At 37.4% G+C, this 20715-nt stretch overlaps 1 protein-coding gene across 1 annotated transcript in view; it reads left to right on the top strand.

Annotated features, from left to right (window-relative positions):
* Positions 1-20715, top strand: part of Tnks2 (tankyrase 2) — a 55827-nt gene that overhangs the window by 25352 nt on the left and 9760 nt on the right. The window contains exons 12-21 of the mRNA XM_051199574.1: positions 2438-2609; positions 4082-4161; positions 8162-8307; positions 8951-9116; positions 10137-10356; positions 12495-12604; positions 13400-13588; positions 16334-16586; positions 17419-17501; positions 18604-18724. Of these exons, the coding sequence (XP_051055531.1) occupies positions 2438-2609; positions 4082-4161; positions 8162-8307; positions 8951-9116; positions 10137-10356; positions 12495-12604; positions 13400-13588; positions 16334-16586; positions 17419-17501; positions 18604-18724 (1540 nt within the window). The remainder of the gene's footprint in view (positions 1-2437; positions 2610-4081; positions 4162-8161; positions 8308-8950; positions 9117-10136; positions 10357-12494; positions 12605-13399; positions 13589-16333; positions 16587-17418; positions 17502-18603; positions 18725-20715) is intronic.

The following is a 20715-nucleotide window of genomic DNA, read 5'->3' as shown; positions in this document are numbered from 1 at the left end:
AACTAAGACAAAGAACTTGAATAAAAATAAAAAAGTATTTTGACTTAAAACAAAATGTGTAACCATGTTGATAAATTAAGATTCTTTAGTTGGCATTTATACACAAAGCATTTCACCCCTTGAATAACTACATCCAACAAAGCTGTAAATCATTTTCTTACTCAATAACTTTAAAATATAATTAGCAGTGAGTCCAGAGAAATGGCTTAGTATATAAAGTGCTTGCCATTCAAGCCTAACTACCTGAATTAGATCTCTTGTAATCCATGTGAAAAGGCAGGTATGGTGGGACACATCTGTAATCTCAGTGTTCTGATAGATGGGCAAGTTAGCCAGTTCAGCAGCCAGTAGCAAAGTGGAAGAAACAATAACAAGATCCTGCCTTGACATGGTAGAAGATGAGAACTGAATCCCAGAAGATGTTCTCCGGCTTCCACACACTTACATACACACAATAAATTTCAAATTTTTGACATAAGAAAATGCTTGGTAAAAGGTATACATGGCAGAAATGACAATTGATAGTTTCCAGTTTTTACTCCAAAGATTTTTACCTTCTTCAAAGAACATTTTTAATGAAAATGTAGTCTGTGGTACAGAAATGGAGCTGTTGGATTGGGGGCAGGCTCTGAGTGGCCCTGAGATCTTTTCCTCACTGGCTTTGCAGGTCAGTTTTCGTACTTTCCTTCAGTTTCTTTTTCTGTTAACTTTTAATGTCCTAATCTCTGGTTTTGGGAAGTTCTTGACAATGTATGAACTTGATTTTTTTTTTCCTACTGTAAATTACTGAATAAAATAAAGTTTGTTCTGCTTGACTACTTGTCATCCTCATTTGTCTCTACTCTGTGCCTTCTTGTTGATCACTTTCCTTACATATGGCACATTACTTGAAGAGTATACAGGCACACATTGAATTTGAGCTGTGAAACTTAGTGAGACAATTCTGACTATAGAGCATTCATTTGCTTTTGACCAGGACTTGGTAGTTTTAAAAACTCATATCATAATGTGAAGACTGAGGAAGTCCCAGGTCACCCTAATGTATAACATTCAAAGCTTTCAGGAAATGTTTTTCCAAAAATATGGTTTAGTATGTGAGTGAACATTGCCCTGAACATTTCAAGTAGGTTTTCAGTTCTGTAATCATAGACATTTATATTCTAGTTTTATGCTCATTTAGATCTTGCTGTGTCCATCTTCAAATATTCTCTAATGACATGAATGAATTGGCCAGTGTCAAAAGACTGGTGGACAAAGGGTTCATGAGTATATATATTGAATTGTTTTCATGGTAGGAAGGCAGAATGGGAATGGGGTGGCCTTAGGGCTAATCTTATTTTCCTCCGAAGAATTTCAAAGGTACGGCCAAATTGAAAGAATTTTACAAAAAATAGTTTGATAACCTACTACCTGGATACTATCACCAGCTATATTATGTTACATATCCACCAACATGTCGTATTTCTTGTGCACATACATGTATAAATAGCAACTAGAGTTGGGTGTTTATATATAGTTTTTCTATAGATACAAAATCCATATGGGGTGAAATGTACAAATCAATGTGTATTTGGTGCATTTAACAAATGTGTGTGTGTGTGTGTGTGTGTGTGTGTGTGCATATACATAAAGAATAAATCTGTGCAACCAAGATCTATTAAAAAACACAGGCTAAGGCAGAAGTGGGTAGTGAGTAACTCAATGGTAGATTGTTTCAATGTGTAAAAGGCCTTGAATTCAGTCCATAACCGTGCTTCATCTCAAGCAACCTCTACCCTAAGCAGTAATAGCCATTTTGAGGTTTATGTGATCACAAACTTGTACTCTTTAGTGTGAAGTTTTTCTATTTAGTATGTTTTGGAGATTAATCAGCATGTCAGTAATGCCTTTGTATTGTTGGTGAATGTTCCATTATAGATACACAGTATGTCTATTCACATAATATCCTACATGATAACATGGTGTAGAAGATTAATTAAATGAGATTGACTATTTCAGTAGTAACCTCTGTACTTGTTCCTGGCTGTTGTATATTTAGGAGTCAATTATAAAAATTATGTATCTCAAAGACTCATAAAATTACAATGGATACAGCTTTTTTCCATCAATTTTTAGTTCTAAATATGGTGAATACATAAATGCTTTAAAGCTATAAACATAAATGTTTAACTTAGTGTATTTGGCAACCCACATTTTTAACCCAGAGTGGGATCTTCATTTCTGACATTGGTTTTCATGGATTGGTGAATTTGTACTCTAGTATTGAGCGGAGGGAAATACCTAGTTTGGCACAGGACAATTGGTTTCTTTAAAATAATAATAATAATAATAATAATAATAATAATAGAAACTTTTAGTAGTAAGTATTAAGTATGCAATTGGATGATTTTAGATGGTGTGCCACAATGCTAATTGTAGTGTTTTCTGCATTATTAAGGTTAATGCTTTGGACAGTCTTGGACAGACCTCATTGCACAGAGCTGCACACTGTGGTCATCTGCAGACCTGCCGCCTGCTCCTGAGCTATGGGTGTGATCCCAATATCATATCCCTCCAGGGTTTCACCGCCTTGCAGATGGGAAATGAAAATGTGCAGCAGCTGCTTCAAGGTACCGGGTGCTTCTCTGGCGTTCCTTTTAGAGATTAACCTTTAAGGTTTTTCACATATCAGGTGTTAGGTGTAGGAGTTGTCAATAAATACATTTTTTGAGAAATGTTGATCTTCTTAACTTAAAATTCTTAAATGTCATTAAATTATAATTATAACTTTTTGTTCAATATCATATTCCACCCAGTTTCTTTGAGTAAATATAGGACACTTAAGTTTTGAAGTTTATAAAGTCGATTTGCCAGGCATAGTGATGCACACCTTTAATTCCAGTATTCAGGATGCTGAAGTAGGTGCATAACTCATCCTTTTTTGCTTTCTATTTTCTTGGGACACTGTTAATACCTGCTTTGGAGAAGTGGTCATTTGTTCAGTGTTCCCTTAGGTACATAATGAGATAGCCCCATACCAAAAAGGGGGTGGGGGCTTTAAAAGCTCTTACTAATAAAGTAAGATATGGTGATTGCTGAGTTTTTGTTTAGAGCAAGGATAACATTAAAAAGATAGGTTGGCTTTTTTGTTTTGTTTTTTCTACAGCAATCCTGGTGATAACTTCCATAAGCACTGGGATTGCTCCATTCTGTTTTTAGATCTTGGGTATATAAGATGTATATACATCTTCTGATAACATATATGTTATAATGTGAGGCTTTTCATCTTATCCCTGGCTTTATTATTTTGTTTATGGATGATTTGCCCTGGCACTTTTCCACGTTGGTTTTTTGTTTGGCTCTGCGTTTGCCATACTGTTCTAGATGTTTATCCTAAGGTGTAAGCATTTATCTCTATTTTAATTCTTTTAAGGTTTACTTTCAAACTTCAACCTTTACCTGGAACTTCCTTTGTTGTACATATTCTTTTCAGAAATTTGTGATTTGAGACACAATTTCAATTTTGTTTTGTTTTGCTTTTGCTCTTTAAAGACAGTTTCTCTGTGTATTGGTCCTGACTATCCTGGAACTCACTCTTTAGACCAGTCTGGCCTCGAACTCACTGAGATCCACCTGCCTCTGCCTCCTGTGTGCTGGGATTAAAGGTGTGCACCACCACTGCCTGGCTCCAGACACAGGTCTAAGCTGGAAAATGGCTAGTTACTTTCTAATCCACCTGCACTCTTTAAATTGAAAAAAGCCTGAGGCTCAGGAAATTAAAGTGATTGGTCCCAGTTCCAATAACTAATTAATGTCAGAACCATGTTTAAATTTCTGCTGGCTGCTCTTTTCCAGTGCTCACACATGGCGTGGTTATAGTGCAGGCAAGCTTTCGCTCTGGCTACCCCTTTACACCACTTAAATAGCATGATACAGCTAACAGTTTGTTCAGTGTATGTTTTCAGAAGTTTGTTAGCCTTAGTGTTTTCCCCTGTGGTGATACTATATAAGCTAGCAAAGTCAAAAACTACTTTTGTAAAAACAACTCCCTTGAAGCTTATTTTCTACATGGAAATTAACATCTCTATTCCCCCTTTTCTAGAGGGCATCTCACCAGGACACTCAGAGGCAGACAGACAGTTGCTTGAAGCTGCAAAGGCTGGTGATGTAGAAACTGTAAAGGTAAGATACAATCTTAAAATGTGTTAATCTTTGATTTTTAATTTGACATTGTTAGTAAATATGTATTGTTACATCAAATAGCCTTATTAAAAGGACAAAAAATACCAATTCTCTGCAGTAAGGAACATTGAGAAATGGGGGAAGAGCTTTAGTTTCACATGTAGTTTAGAAAATATCACATCACAAATTTTAGTACTCTCCTTGTATAAAATGCGATCGTCTTAAAGAACTCACTTGTCCCTATAAAAGAAGAATAAGAGGCTGGAGAAACAGTTCAGATATTAGAAGCATTTGTAGTTCTTGCAGAAGCCCTGTATTCAGTTCCAGCACCCAGATGGTGGCATACAACTATCTATCACTAGTTCCAGGGATGTAACACCCTCTCCTAACCTCCATGCGCACCAGCACTCATGTGGAGCACAGGCATACATGCAGGCAAGACATTGGTGAATATAAAATGATCTTTTTAATAAAATTGATTTTAAGGATAAGTAAGTATGAACCAGGCATGAATAGTGCACAGTTTGAACAGTAGGGAAGTTGAGGCAGGAGACTGCCTTAGCTACTTAGGAAGACCCTGTCTAAAAGCAATACCAAGAAAAAGAAGAAAGTTTTATGTCACTATCAATTACTGTTACATATGACATATAAAACAAAGGAACCAGGTTCAGGCAACTGTGTACAGATTCCTTCTGGCTCATTCATTCCTTTACCTTACCCTCTTCTGCCTGTGGATCATTTGCTACTGTTTGAGCATAGTGTTGTCACAGCTTAGAGCCATTCAGTCTCTTACTCAGCTGGGCTGAACATTTCTTTTCTCCTGCGAGCACCAGATTGCTTGTCTGTCCAATCATGGCAGTAGCCTCCCAGAGCCTTCGTCCCTCAGATTCTGTTTTGACTTGTGCCATACAGTTGCTGTCTTATTGTTACGTACAGAAATGTATGTCTAGTAAATAACCCAAAGCCTGAGGTTTTGAAAGAGCAAACTTAAATTCAATTGATATAAATCAGAATTTTCCAGGCGATGTGGTGCACACCTTTAGTCCCAGCACTTAGGAGGCAGAGGCAGGCCGATCTCTGTGAGTTGAGGCCAGCCTGGTCTACAGAGCCAGTGCCAGGACAGCTAGGGCAACACAGAAAAACCCTGCATGGATGGATGGATGGATGGATGGATGGATGGATGGATGGATGGATGGGAATATGACTCATTTGTTTCATATAGTAAATAATTCTTCAATAATGCAATAATGTTGCTTCAGTTTGTCAAAACTAACCAGGGAGAAAAGCATTCTCTCTCTTTTTTTAATTTCCCTCCTTAAAGACTTTTTCAAAACTAGGCTACTACAAGTTGAGGGAGCATTTGTGTACAGTAATAAGTTTTATATAGCTGGCTGGTGGTGCACATCTTTAATCCCAGCACTCAAGGAAGGCTGATCTCTGTGTTCTAGGATAGTGTTTTATATTGCCTAATTTGTGGCAGAAGCAGCTGGTAGAAATAATTTTGTTGAATATCTACATAGTAGATATTCTGTAGATTTATATAGTTGTTTGCTTATTTATTTATTTAAGATATACAAGCCAGACATGGTAGCACTTGTCTTTAATACCAACACTAGGGAAACTGGGGAGTAAATAAATCTCTTTGAATTTAAGGTCAAAAGACCTGTCAGGGTTACAGCTCTTAGAGTTTCTTCACTGATCTTTTAGATGGTTAAGTGTTGGGGTGGGAGTGTTTGCACTGCACCTGTACCAGTAGAGCCGTGTTTTCCAGCCCTGAATTTATTTTTTTAATTTTCTTCTTCTAAGAGTACACATGATCCTCTCTCTGCTGTGCCAGTGTCAATAGACATCACATGCAATGTGGCTTTCTGATTTATTTTTCATGCATCAGGTGATTGTGTTTTATTAAGTTCAAGGTAAATAATCAAGTTGAAACTAGATGATTTTATTTGTATGTGTATATGAGTGAGGAGACTGATGGATTTTAGATGTTAATTTACTTATAGACCATGAAAGTATTTAATAAGCATGAGACTAAACATTAGCATACTCCCATGATCCTATGGGTAGGGGATAAAGTTTGAGACCAGCTTGGGCTAATTCTTTCTTGGTGGTGATAATGGTTATGATTTTTAGTTTAGGTTTTTTGTTTTTTAAGAAATATGAACATTGTTTTTCAGAGGAGTAGAAGTAGCTTAGAGGGAGAAGACATGAATTTAAAGTACAAATTGGACTTAGAAAACAAAGTAATGCCATTGGATTAAAGAAGACACCCATTTCTCTCTGGGATAAGCATTGGGCTAGCTTCCTTGGACTCTAAAATCACTTGGAAATTCATCTCCATCAGCCTTTCTGTTTCTTTTCTATTTTAGGGCATGCGACTCTTTATAAATTTCTAGGATAGGAACATTCTCCATACTATCCAGTGAATGTTTACATTTTTATTTAGATTTGTTTCCTATTATCAGGTTACATCATTTTCTGGATAGCTCTAATACCTCACAAAAACAACCCGAGAAAAGAAGGGTTTATTTGGGCTTACAGTACAGGGTACAGTCCATCAAGGCAGCAGGAGCTTGGGGTCACATTGCATCTGCAGTCAGGAGGCAGAGATCAGTGAGTGCTGACTTCTAGCTCACTTTCTTTTTTATTCAGTCTAGAACCCAGCCCATAGAATGGTGTCATCTACAGTTAAAATGGGTCTTCTTGCCTTAATTAATAGATGATCCCTGGCAGGTGTGCCCAGAGGCTTGCCTTCTAAGTAATTGATTCTAAGTCATGAAACCTGACTTTATTAACTATAACAGTACCTCTAATAGCAGAATGGACAATGTTAAAATGGAAAGGTTAAAAGGATCTTTGGTAACTACCACATGTGGGAACAGCTGGTTCACAGTAGAAGCATCACCCCCCAGATCATGTTTCAAACCCACTGAAACACTGCTTTGGGACTGGAACCTCATTCATCAAATCTAGCAAGTATGTCTCATACGCTCGGGAAAGCTTTGCTAGTTCAGTGGCTCCCTTTTGGATAAACCACTAATAGGACCTATGGACATCAGTTATCCCTGTTCTTAAAGCAGAAGTAGTTTAACATATCTTTACTAATGCTGATATTCTTTTCTTGTGACTCTTTAAGCATTGTGATCTGTTGTCTGTTTTATTCCCCTAAATTCTCTATATAATATTCAAGAATATTTGGGGTATTTTGGTTGAGCTAGACTTACTCATCTAAACCACAGGAAAATAATTTTAGTAATTATTTTAGTTCTCCAAGGATGTTATATAACCATCAACATTTTGTTAGTTCATTATTTATAATGCAGAAAAAGTCATTTATCTTATATGTGATTCCTTGGCTACTAGATCACCTTGAAACTTGGCAGGAATGCAAATTTACAACCCCATACACTGACTTAAAATTTGGAGATGGACCAGTGTGTGTCAAAATTGAGAATCCTTGGTTTACAGTATCACTTCTCAGACCAGTTGTAGATAGTGGTCTTACTAAAATGTACATTCTCTGTGGGATTTTTATTTGTTGTTTGTTAAAAAGTCTTAGCATGGAATCCAGGCTGGCTTTGAACTCAATCCTCCTGCCTTCGTCTTCCATTGCTGAGATGATAGGTATATACTACCTCACCTGGCTTAAAATGCAGATTCTGACTTTAGATATGGATTTGGAACTCTTGAGTTTTTCCTCTCGGTGCTACTGTGACCTAGTGTGCTATTACATGTGTTTACCACCAAATGGAAGTTAACAATGAGATTCTTTGAAGTTACAATATCAATATATAAATAGTAAATTTTACTCCCTTTCAAAAAAAGTAGAAGATATAAGCATCCATGAGAGGACCAGAAGAATTCTCAGTAAATGAGAAGCTGAAATATGAATAGTTTCTGAAATAACTTAGTTAATGAAATAAGAAAATAAGGCAGGCATTTGAAATTTCTGTTAAACTGTGTTAAAACAAGACATGTGCTGTGCTCAATCCCACAGAAACTGTGTACTGTTCAGAGTGTCAACTGTAGAGACGTAGAAGGACGGCAGTCAACACCACTCCATTTTGCAGCTGGATACAACCGAGTGTCTGTGGTGGAGTATCTGCTGCAGCATGGAGCTGATGTGCATGCTAAAGATAAAGGGTGAGAAACAGCTGCCTGACTCTGCCTTGCCTTTATATGCCCTTTTGGGAAAATACAAGACTTTTAAGATAAATGATAAAATGCTCCATTTTATAATATCTAATTTGTTTTCTTGTATGGGTACAATGATAACTTACTAGCTTCAGTTACAGCTTTTATGCTGAGCATAGTGGTGCACACCTGGACCCCAGGCACTGGAGAAGTTGAGGCAGGTGGCAGATCACCATTATGAAACCCTTTCTTTTAAAAACAAAATGTAAATGGCTCAAATTTACATTATTATTAACTTGTATAAAGTCTTATCATTTTATAATTGCCAGCGATTTCATTTTTGTGATTTTGATACCGATATTAATGTATTAAAGTTTTTAGTGTTCATGAGGATATTTGAAATTTTTTTGATAATCTTGAACTTGTTTTTGTTAAAAAAAAAAAAAACACAGTGTTAGATGTTGAGTCTGTATGTGAATGTTTCTCATATTCCCTACATTTAAGATCTTTCTCTGCTTTCCATAGATTGAAGTTCTTTAGAATATAACCAGTACACTCCCTTAGGCAGTTCAAGAAATGTCTTTCATTGGTTATATATAATTACTGAGATTAAACTGTGCTTTCCACCATTACTGCTTATTTAACTTTTCAGAGGCCTCGTGCCCTTGCACAATGCATGTTCTTATGGACACTATGAAGTTGCAGAACTTCTTGTCAAGCATGGAGCAGTAGTTAATGTAGCCGACTTGTGGAAGTTCACACCTTTACATGAAGCTGCAGCAAAAGGAAAATATGAAATATGCAAACTTCTGCTCCAGGTATGCCTAAGTACTTGCTATGGACAGTGTGAATTACCTAAAATGCTCAGATTATCTTTCTAATAACACTAGTATAAAGTTTAAACTAATGAAAGTAGGGGGGAAGTTACCTAATGCTGAGACAAAATTTCAAAGGAAATATCATGAGCAATTTATTTTTTGAGTCTACATCTATATTGCCAGTTTAGGGTTTTGTTTTTATCTTATAGCCACCTACCATATGGTAGTTCTGGTTGCTATCAGACTTTCCTATTTGGTGATTTAATCTCAAATTACTTGACTCATCATGTGATTTATAAGCCAGATTTGTTTAACAGTCTATGAAATTGATGGTGCTGGTCTACTATAGATACACTTTGCTGTAAATATTACAGCATAGATTCATTCATACAGTGTTTGTAAAAAGGAAAGATGCAGGCTAGAGAAGTGGCTCAGCATTTAAGAACACTGGTTGCTCTTCCAGAGGACCTGGGTTCAATTCCCAGCACCTACATGGCTATTACACAGAGAAATCCTGTCTCAAATGGAAAAATGCAGTCATGCAATGTGTAACAATTCAGTCAGTGAAGGGCTGGCTACATTTTTGACAGTGGTCCCATAAAATTATAATGTAAGGACTATGGATCTCAGTTGGTAGAGTACCTATCTAGCATGCACCCGGCTCTGGGATTTATACCAAGCACCACATGGACAGTGGTACATACTTATATTCTCATTATGTAAGAAGAAACAGACAGGAAGATCAGCGGTCAAGGCCAGCTTCAACTACAGAATAAATTTCAGAAGACCAACCTGTGTTGCATAAGACTATCTAAAATAATAATAATTTTAAAATTATAGCTGAAAACTTACTGTAGTTTTTCTGTTCTTAGATAATATACTTACGAATGTATTATAGAGTTGCCTTATGGTGTTTAAGCAGTAATAACAATCAGGTTAGATTCAGTATGAAATGATTTTCTTGCTGTGGTTATTTTCTCATTGACAAAATACACCACCCCCCTTTTTTCTCATGACTAGCATGGTGCAGACCCTACAAAGAAAAATCGAGATGGTAATACTCCTCTGGACCTTGTTAAAGATGGAGACACAGATATCCAAGATCTACTTAGAGGTGATGCAGCTTTGCTAGATGCTGCCAAGAAGGGTTGTTTAGCCAGAGTGAAGAAATTGTCTTCTCCTGATAATGTAAATTGCCGTGATACCCAAGGTCGACATTCTACACCTTTACATTTGGCAGGTAATGAGTGAATCTAGATTTAACCCGGTGACATCTAAGGTTATTTTATTTGCATCATGTGGGTTCCAGGGATTAAACTCATGTTGTTAGGCTTGGCAGCTGTGCCTTTCCCTGAGGAGCTCTCTTACCAGCCCTAAGATTCATTTTTACTCTTGAGTAAAGTATTTCCTCTAAACTTGAAAGGTGCAAGTCAAATTATCTGCCAGAGCTTTCATCCTATCCTACCTAGTATGTGTGTTTGTACAGAGCTGTTGTGTTTATACATGAAGCTGTTAGCCAAATTTCACTTTCTCAGGCAATGATTTACATTCAGTAAGAAGAGTTGCCAAGTGTAGTCTACATAGTGAGTTCCAGGACAGCCAGAGCTACATAGTGAGACCAGTAAGAGCAGCTGAAATAGGCTCTACCAATCACTCTAAACTTTGGAATACTTTCTTTGAGGTCACTACATTGATTCATGTTTGAACAGAGTTATGAAAAATTTGCCTGTATAAACCAGCCTTCTTCATAGAAGACTGAAGTTTTCATTTTCTAGTGATAGCTAAGTGTAAGCTAAAAAAAAAAAAAAAATCATTGTCTTCCACCATGTAGGTTCTGAGGATCAAACTTATTAGGCTTGTCAACAAGTACCTTTACCCACTGAGCAATTTCATCAGCCCAACTTTTATATCTAAGTGTATGGGTGTATAGCCTATCTTTCTTAGGACCACCAGCTCCCAAATAATGACCGGAAGACTTACTACTTAATTATGAAAGCTTGGCCTTACCTTGGGCTTGTTTCCAACTAGCTCTTATAACTTAAGTTAACCCATTTATGTTACTCTACAGTCTTGTTAATTCTCCTTCATGGTGTATTTCGACTCCCATCCCCACTTCACACCCCTACTGCCTCTTGCTTATGAACCGAGACCTGAGTTCCTATCTCTGCCTGGAAGTCCTGCCTAGATATTAGCCATTCAGCTCTTTATTAAACCAATCAGAAGGTGCCTTGGCAGAAACTCATCTTCACAATGTATAAAAAGATTATCCCACAACATGGGTGTTTTGCCTACACGGATGTCTATGTACCACATATTTGCCTGATACCTGTGGAGGTCAGAATAGGGCATTGGATCCCCTAGAACTAGAGTTAGTTACAAATGCTTATGAACTACCTTGTGGATACTGGGAACCAAATCTAGGTCCTCTGCAAGAACAAATGCTCTTAACTGCTGAACCATTTCCCCAGCCCCTTATCTAGAATATTTGACATTATTAGGGTTGTTTTGTTTTAAGATTTCTTCATTTTATGTATGAGTGCTCTATCAACTTTATGCTAAAAGATGACATCAAACCCACTATAGATTATTATGAGCCACCATGTGTTGCTGATAATTGAGCTCAGTACCTCTAAAAGAGCAACTAGTTCTCTTAATAGCTGAGCTATCTCTCTAGCCCTTGACATTACTATTTTAAGTTCACATTATCTTTGTAAGTTGCAAATACAAATACATTGTTGGTTTGTTTTTTGAGACAGGGTTTCTCTGTGTAGCCCTGGCTGTCTTGGAACTATCTCTGTAGACCAGGCTAACCTTGAACTCAGAACCCACCTGCCTCTGCTTCCTGAGCGCTTGGATTTAAAGTGTATGCCACCACTGCCTGGAGTTGCAAATATATTTTAAACACAAAATGTGTCTACTCATTTCTAATAGTGTTAATACTAAACCTGGGCTGTGAAGAAACTCGGTCGTGAAATGTTTGCCATGCAAGCATGAGAACTTGAGTCCATACAAGTCACTGATCTGGCACAAGGCCTCTGGTTTCTGCCACACCACCCATAATGGGCTCTCACTGGGGCTCTTCTTAGATATTCTATTGTTGTCCTGTGTCATAGAGATCCTGCTGTTTTGGAGATAAGGAACTTTTAAATGGGTAGATGAAAATCTTTCTGTAATTTGCTGGGTCTCCAAAACCAATGACTGACAATACCAAAAGCTGACATTTTATCAATGGGGTATTTCTTTCCCATGAGATAAAATACTAATAATTTCATTTACATAAAATTTAGTGATATCTATTTAAAAATATATAGCGATATGGGTGACACATGATTTTTCTACATTTATAACTAAGAGTGATGTTACTTCTTTCCTGATTAGCTGGTTACAATAATTTGGAAGTTGCGGAGTATTTATTGCAACATGGAGCTGATGTGAATGCCCAAGACAAAGGAGGACTCATCCCTTTACATAATGCAGCATCTTATGGGGTAAGTTCTTCTCTGTGTTACTTTAAAAATTCATGTGATTTTTCAAAGTGGATATCACTGTCATAGTTTACATGGAATTCAGTGTGACTTTTTTCACAAAGAACTAAATAAGAAGTTAAATAATGGAAGTTTTAGTTATGTTACAGGCATGTTGTGTGACAAGCCAATATATTTGTCATTTGTTCTAATATCCTTGGCACCTGTCTCTTATTTTTGATGAAATACTAATTTGTGTATGTGTGTCCAGAAAATCTATAGGTTTCACAGGAATCTTTATAGAGATTCGGATACATTGTTACAAACCTCCAACAACCCTGAAGATTCTGGTCAGCATTGGCCATTGTCAGTGGTCTAGTTAGAATAACTGAGGAAGGCTGCTAGTTTTTAAATTTATATTTACCAGTTATAATACAAGAATTAGTTAGAAAGCATTAAGTTGTTTTAGTTTATTTTCCTATGTCAGATTCTGAACTGTAATTCTTAAGCAACTACCCATAAGTTATAATGCTGAGAAGAAATAGCTTTACTTTATATTTCCAGGATGAGTTTGAAACCAGTAGGTACAGAACCAGGTTTTGTTTTCTTTTGAGACAGGACCTTTCTACATAGCACTGGCTGTCCTAGAATTCACTATGTAGATCAGGTTGGCCTCGAACTCACAGAGGTCTACCTGTCTCTGCCTCCCGAGTGCTGGATCAAAGGCATGTGGTTCCACGCCCAGCTCAGAACCAAGTTCTTAAAAAGTAAAGTACCATAAAACATTTCCAACTGTAACAGGAATATTTTCTTTTACAGCATGTAGACGTAGCAGCTTTACTGATAAAGTACAATGCGTGTGTCAATGCCACGGACAAATGGGCTTTCACACCGTTACATGAAGCAGCCCAAAAGGGACGGACACAGCTTTGTGCTTTATTGTTGGCCCATGGAGCTGATCCTACTCTTAAAAATCAAGAAGGACAAACACCTTTAGATTTAGTTTCAGTAAGTGATGGGCTCTTTGAAAACTCAGAAAGTTCACATGACATGCATAAAATGTCTGCATAGTGAATATGGTTTTGGCCCAGATTTAAATTTAGGAATCCTTTGGTGTTGGGATAAGTAGATAAGTTATTAGTCAGTTACTATATATTAAGTACTTTGGATATGTGGAAAAGAACATAGTTGGGGGGAACAACAGGCCTGGGCCCTCTGTAAATACTGTTGTAGTGCATGGTATTATAGACTGAAGAGCATACCAACTCACCAGTTAGATATATCACCCTCCAAAACCTGCTTCTAGCAGGGATCCTTTGTCCTTCCTCACTGCTTCTTCCTCATGTTATTAAGCAATAACAAGAGCTGTCTATGGGAGAGCCAGCTAGATGGTGCAGCTTGTAAAGGCGCTTGCTGTCAGACCTAACAGCCTGAGTTTAATCCCAGGACCCACCTGGTAGAAGAGAGAACTGCCTCCCACAAACTGTCTTCTGACCTCCACATGTACAGACAAGCACCCATACACATACATGCACACAAAATAAAATGAGTGCTTAAATTTTTTTTAAGGTTTATAAACTGAGCTTTTTCCTTCTCTTTCCATAGCCAGTCATATAATAGCCTCCTTTGTAGCTCCCAAATCTGTGTCAGTCACCAGAACAGGAATACTTCCTTACCTTTGCCACTGAGATCATTTACCAGAGCAGTAAAATAGAAAGAAGGAAAGTTTTGACCTCCTGGGATCTTTAAGACAGGACTTAGTATATAGTTTATAGTCTTGGCTGGCCTGGAACTTAGTGTTTATCAGGCTAGCCTGGAAGTTTTGTTTGTTGTTTTGTTTTTCTTTCTTTTAAAGATTCATTTTTATGCAAATGTCTGTATGCGTTTATGATCCTCTGGGACTGGAGTAACAGGAGGTTGTAAAGCACTTGGTGTGGGTGCCTGGAAACCAAATCTGAGTCCTCTGAAAAAAAGCAAGTGTTCTTAACTACTGAGCCAATCTTTTGCCTGCCTCCCTAAGCGTTCTGGGAATACAGGCATGTGCCACCACACAATGTAAGAAATATTTTGAAATGGGAAAGAAAGTGTCTTCTATGGAGAGAGTTTATTCCAACTGATCCACCAAGAAACTATGTGACTGCATTCAGGTTTAAAGAGATGTACCCCTCCGTAGGTTAACTACCAAACCATATTTGTGCAAGGATTTCTTGGAAATATATCTCTGGTTCCAAGCTAATTAAGAAGTAAACATTTAGAATTCATTCCTCCCAAACATTGATTCACCAAATACAACTAATGGCAAGGAAAAGAAAAGGCCCCAGAGAATGCATAAGGCCTAGGGAGATGAACCACTGAGTAAAGCACTTGTTACACACGCCTCCAGAACCAACATAAGATCTGGATACATGTTTGAACACATGTGAGAGATAGGAGTTCCCTAGAAACCCAAGGGTCAGCTAGCCTGGCATCTCAGTGCTGATGAGACCACCTCAAACACGGTCAAAAGTGAGGACTAATGCCCAAGGGTCCTAATCTCCACATGCAGGGATTTATACACTTATACACACATACAAATTATACACATACTCCAAAAATAAAATTCTAAAGATGGTTTCTGAGAGAGTGAAAGCATGCTTAGCTTTAGACTGAAATACGCCCAATCTACTGTTCCAGCTCTCCACTTAAAATTACAGTCTTGCTCTTAGCCTAGTTATCCTATACAGTTTAGAAGCATCATCTATAAGGGATAAAATATATCTGGTTAATGGAATCAATCATTATAATGCTATCTAAAGCCTTTAGGTAGTTTTAGTACCAAAATGTACCCAATAAATGGTCTTTTTTATAGATAAATACTATATACAAACTATAAGGTCAAGAGATGCACAAATTGAAGAAGAAGAAAAAGGTAAGGGTGTGGACATTATAAATGATTAACCAAGAAAGTATCCCTGTTGATGATTACTTAGCATCTTTTTATATATTATTTTTTAATTGTTTGTTGAGGAGAGGAGGCTCAAATGTGCTTCAGTATACCTATAGAAGTCAAAGGATAACTTGTGGGAGTCCATTCTCTCATTACACCTTGTGGTTAGCAGGAATCAAACTCGGGTCATGAGGCTTACTGGCAGCTACCTTCCCACTGGGCCATCTCTCCAGCCCATTACTTAATTATTTGAACATGGTAAATGTATATGATCAGTGAAGTGGATATAGCACTAAATTTAGAGACTTTTCCTTCCTAACAGTTTGATTAAATTATCTTTTATAAAAAACAAACAAGGTTTTCTCAGTTTTGAATAATAAATCATTGTTTTCTAAAAACTGTAAGTGGTTCTGTTTGCTTAAGTTCTGTTGAAATGCTAATGTCAGAGTTAATTGTAATAGGGTTGAAAGTTCTTTTTGCAAATAGTTCTGAATTAATTTCAGTGCCTTTTAGTTTGGATGTCAAAATTAGAATTTTATTCATCGTCCATACTTTGCAGCATTTAGCAGTTTTTTATTTGTATGTTTAATTACATGTGACCTGGAAGGATGTTCTGAATTATGTTTTATATTTAGTGACAATTTAGTTAGCTGGGTATCAGCCTGTTTGTTTCACTCTTAACGTTTTCTAGTATTTCTCAGTGTTGTATAATAACAGATCCAATGGGAGTTTTCTAGGTTTGTTCTATTTTTATTGCATCTTATTAGACATAGGAGAATTGTAAACCTTGTTTATGACAGATTTCACTTCCTTGAAATGTGTTCTAGGCAGATGACGTCAGCGCTCTCTTGACAGCAGCCATGCCCCCCTCTGCTCTACCTTCCTGCTATAAACCTCAAGTGCTCAATGGTGTGAGAAACCCTGGGGCCACCGCAGATGCTCTGTCTTCAGGGCCATCCAGCCCTTCAAGCCTTTCTGCCGCCAGCAGTCTTGACAACTTGTCTGGGAGTTTTTCTGAACTGTCCTCAGTAGTTAGTTCAAGTACAACAGAAGGTGCTGCCAGTTTGGAAAGAAAAGAAGGTGAGAAATTCCGTAAAAATTATAACTCATATTGTAGCTCCATGTTTGTCATTTAGAATGATAGGAAATTAAATCTTAAATGTAACTCTTCATATGAAATAAATTAAAATATCCAGAGAGTATTCACATGTAATTTTCTTCTACTAGTAATATAAATAGAATTCCTGTAGAAACTCCATTCAAGTCGAAAGTTGCTGAACATGGTACTACTAACCTATTTGTTTGTTTATTGTTTGCTGTTATGTGTGTGTACAAACTCATGCCATGATGTATGTGTGTGGAGATCAGAGAACAACTTTAAAAAGGTTTTTTTCCTTCCCCTTTAAGTGGGTTCCAGGGATTGAACTTAGGTTGCCATGTTTGCACAGCAGATACCTTTACCCACTAAGCCATCTCCCCAGCCCTGACCCATCCTTTAGATGTCGATTTTTACTAGTCAAATTCATCTCACTGTGTAAACATCATAAAACATTTCTTCATAAATTTTGTTGTAAAGGAACCTGAACGAAGGCTGATTCTCTGACCACCACCACCCACCCCACCCCCGAGACAGAGTTTCTCTGTGTAGCTTTTGGAGCCTGTCCTGGAACTCCCTCTATAGATCCTTCTGCCTCTGCCTCCTGAGTACTGGGATTAAAGGCATGTGCCTGCCTGGCAGAAGGCTGATTTATTTATTTATTCATTCATATATAAGTATATGAATGAAAGGCTAAAAGTAAAATTTAAAATGATAATAAAATGAAAAATGTTTAAACTTGAGAAAGCTTTTATATTTACAGTGTTGCTGTATATTATTCTGATGTGAAATGTTGTTCTGGACTTTTTCTTCCAGATCCAGGAGTGGATTTTAGTATAACTCAGTTCATAAGGAATCTTGGGCTTGAGCACTTAATGGATATATTTGAGCGAGAACAAGTGAGTAACTGGATTATATTGTTTGGTTTAGTATTTCATAGAAACTCAAGAAAATCTGGGAAATGCTTGAAAGTACTTAAACCTATTATTTATTTCAATTACTACCCACTCTTAAGCCTGACATTCTGCTACCTACAATGGACAGAAATATGAATGTGCCAGTCATGTATTTGAGCTTTTCTGAATATCCCAGTTTAAAGTATTCCATCAGCATACATGTAGCTATCCTTTTTAAGATTTACTTATTGTGTATTAGTGTTTTGCCTGAATGCGTGTATACCACATGCAGATGGTATACCTGCTGGTGCCCATGGAGGTCAGAAGAGGGTGTCAGATCCCCTGGAACTGGAATTATGGGTGGTTGAAAGCCACCCTGTGGTTACTGGAAACTGAAAGAGCAGCGAGTACTCTAAACGAGCTGTCTCTCTAGCTCCTGCATGTACTTATTTTGTTGTCATTGCTGTTGTGATTGTTGAGGAATATAATGATTGTAGACTTGAACCTGCAGTCTAGTTATGGAGGTGGGACAAAACATGGAAAGGTACAGTCTGACAAAGATTTTAGTAAATTTAAAGAAGGAAAAGATTACTGTTAGCTACACTTATTAGGAGTGGCTTTGTAGAAGTCGTATAAATGAAACAGGATTGATGGCTTCAATTTCATGAAGCAGGAATGATTTATTTTAGGTAAGAGTTTGAACAGTGATGTAGAGGTACCAGTTAAGTAGTCCACACCCTGAAGGAACCGTGCAGGGCACTGTGTAAAGGCTTAGATATGAAGCAATAGTGAGAAGGTACAGTGGAGAGATGAAATTTAAAAGGACATTTATGATTCAACATGTTTAGCTCCAACTTTTTAAATTCAACAAATGATTTGTTTTCCTATTAAAACTATTCAAAATAATAAGAAATGGATCTGTCAAGGTAGTTTGGTTCCTAACAACTCTAGTTGTGCCCTCTTGTGGCTGCCAAAGGCAATACATGCACAAACAAAAAACATTCATATACATAAAATACCTAGCTTAGTAAAATGTGAAATAAATGAGAATATAAGTGTCTACCGAATGAGCAAGCATTCTGAGTATTTTGTTCTTTTTCATAAGATCACCTTGGATGTGCTAGTTGAGATGGGGCACAAGGAGCTGAAAGAGATTGGGATCAATGCTTACGGACATCGGCACAAGCTAATTAAAGGGGTTGAAAGACTGATCTCTGGACAGCAAGGTATTTCATTTTGTTACTTGGTTGACCGCTGCTTATATGAAGGTACCCTCAGTCTAACACTTAAGAAGTCTGTGACAGGCTCTTTTTAGTAAGGAGACCATTAATAGGGTTTTGAACACAGATAAGGACTCTACTGATAGTTTGAACTTCCTGACTACTAATGTTAATTATATGACCCAAAGTAAAATTTCTTGGCCTGTGCAGAAATTTAGGATTATTTTAGTTCCTGAAAAATGGGAAGGTATAACAAATGAAGTATTCTAGCTGTGAAGTGTTATAATTTTAAAAGGTCCAGACCATGGGTATGTCTTTCTTAGGTTAACATGCTATGTAATGATTAGGTATTCACAGCCAATAAGATGCATAATGTTTTGGGGCCTGGAGAGATGGCTCAGTGGTTTAGAGCACTGACTTCTCTTCCAGAGGACCCAGGTTTGTTTTCTAGCACCCACATGGCAGCTCACAACTGTCTATAACTCCAGTTCCAGAGGATCTGGCACTCTCACACAGATGTATATTCAGTACACACAAAATAAAATTTTTTAAAGGCATAATTTTCATAATGTTTTAGCTGAAGAAAAATATAAATTGCATTCACTCAACAGATGTTAGCATGTGTGTGTACCAGAGCTAGGTAAAAAAATGTGAATTATTTAAGAGTCAAAAACACATTTTTAACTTTACCATTAAATTGAAATGGTGATTTATCCCTGATGCTCACACATTACTGACAGGGGCATAAGCTAGTGCAGTTACTGTGGATAGTAGTAAAACTAAATAAAACCATGACCTCTGGGCATATAAAAGGACTCTACACCAGCATACCACAGAGATAGTTGCATACCCATCTTTATAGCTACATAATTCACAAGAATTAGGAGGGAATGGAGCCAGTTTAAGGTGTCCATCATCAGATGAATGTATATAAAATGTGGTACATGTACATAATTCTCTTCAGCTGTAGTGAATTCAATTAGGACATTGGCAGTAAACTAGCTCTCCCTGAAGGTCATTATATTAGATGAGAATAAGCCAGACTTGGATAAATAGGACTTGTTTTCTCTCATGTGGAACCCAGATTTAAATGTGTGCATGGAAGTAGGGAGGGGATAGAATATGTGCTGTATAAAACAGAAAGGGAGCTGGGAGGTGGTGGACACACCTTTGATCCCATTTGGATTTGGAGGACAGAGTCTGGTGGGTCTCTGAGTTTGAGGCCATTCTAGTGTACAGAGTGAATTCTAGGGCAGTCGGGGCTACATAGAAAAACCCTGTCTTTAAAAAAAAAAAAGAGTGAAGTAGAAAGAAAGCAAGGGAGAACAGGAAAGACCAGTAAGAAGAGGAGCAGAGTCAATATGGGGTGAGGACAGTAAGGATGGAGTATAATAATGCATGTTTATGAGGGGCCAGAATGGAAACTGTCACTTGTTTATCAATCAAAAGAAGAAATTTTTAAATATCTTAAAGTAAAAGCTATACAACTAGGATTGAAGAACAATGTCTATTTACAAAAATGAATAGGATTTTCAGAGGGGGGAAAATATGTGCTGGCCAGGATGAGATTTGATATTTTGATTTTTTTTATGTATGTGTGAGCACCACCTGCATTCAATACCGAAGGAAGCCAGAAGAGGGTGCCAGACACAGTTGTCAGCCATTGCCTTGTGGGTTCTGGGAACCAGATCCTGGGTTCCAGTGGCCAGTGCTCTTACCCACAAACCAGCTCTCCAGCACTTGTGTCCACTTCTTGAAGAAGAAAAAACAAAGAACACTCAAAGTTGAGGGATTGACACAAAGAAATCCTTTAAACTTGGAGAAATTGGGGCTCAGTATTTAAAATACGAGGTTAGTCTAGGCTGTGACTAGTACAATGACAAAATTTTGAAATGGAAAACCCACAACTCCCTTATGTGCATAGTCCCAGCACTTAGAGGAGACAGGTAGGAGGATCTGTGCATTTACACAGCCTAATCTGCACAATAAGTTTCAGG

The sequence above is a fragment of the Phodopus roborovskii genome, unplaced genomic scaffold (assembly GCF_943737965.1).
Source record: "Phodopus roborovskii unplaced genomic scaffold, PHOROB, whole genome shotgun sequence".
In the NCBI taxonomy this organism is placed as follows: domain Eukaryota; kingdom Metazoa; phylum Chordata; class Mammalia; order Rodentia; family Cricetidae; genus Phodopus; species Phodopus roborovskii.
The sequence above is the reverse complement of the archived record's forward strand: the minus strand, read 5'-3'. Positions and strand labels throughout refer to the sequence as shown.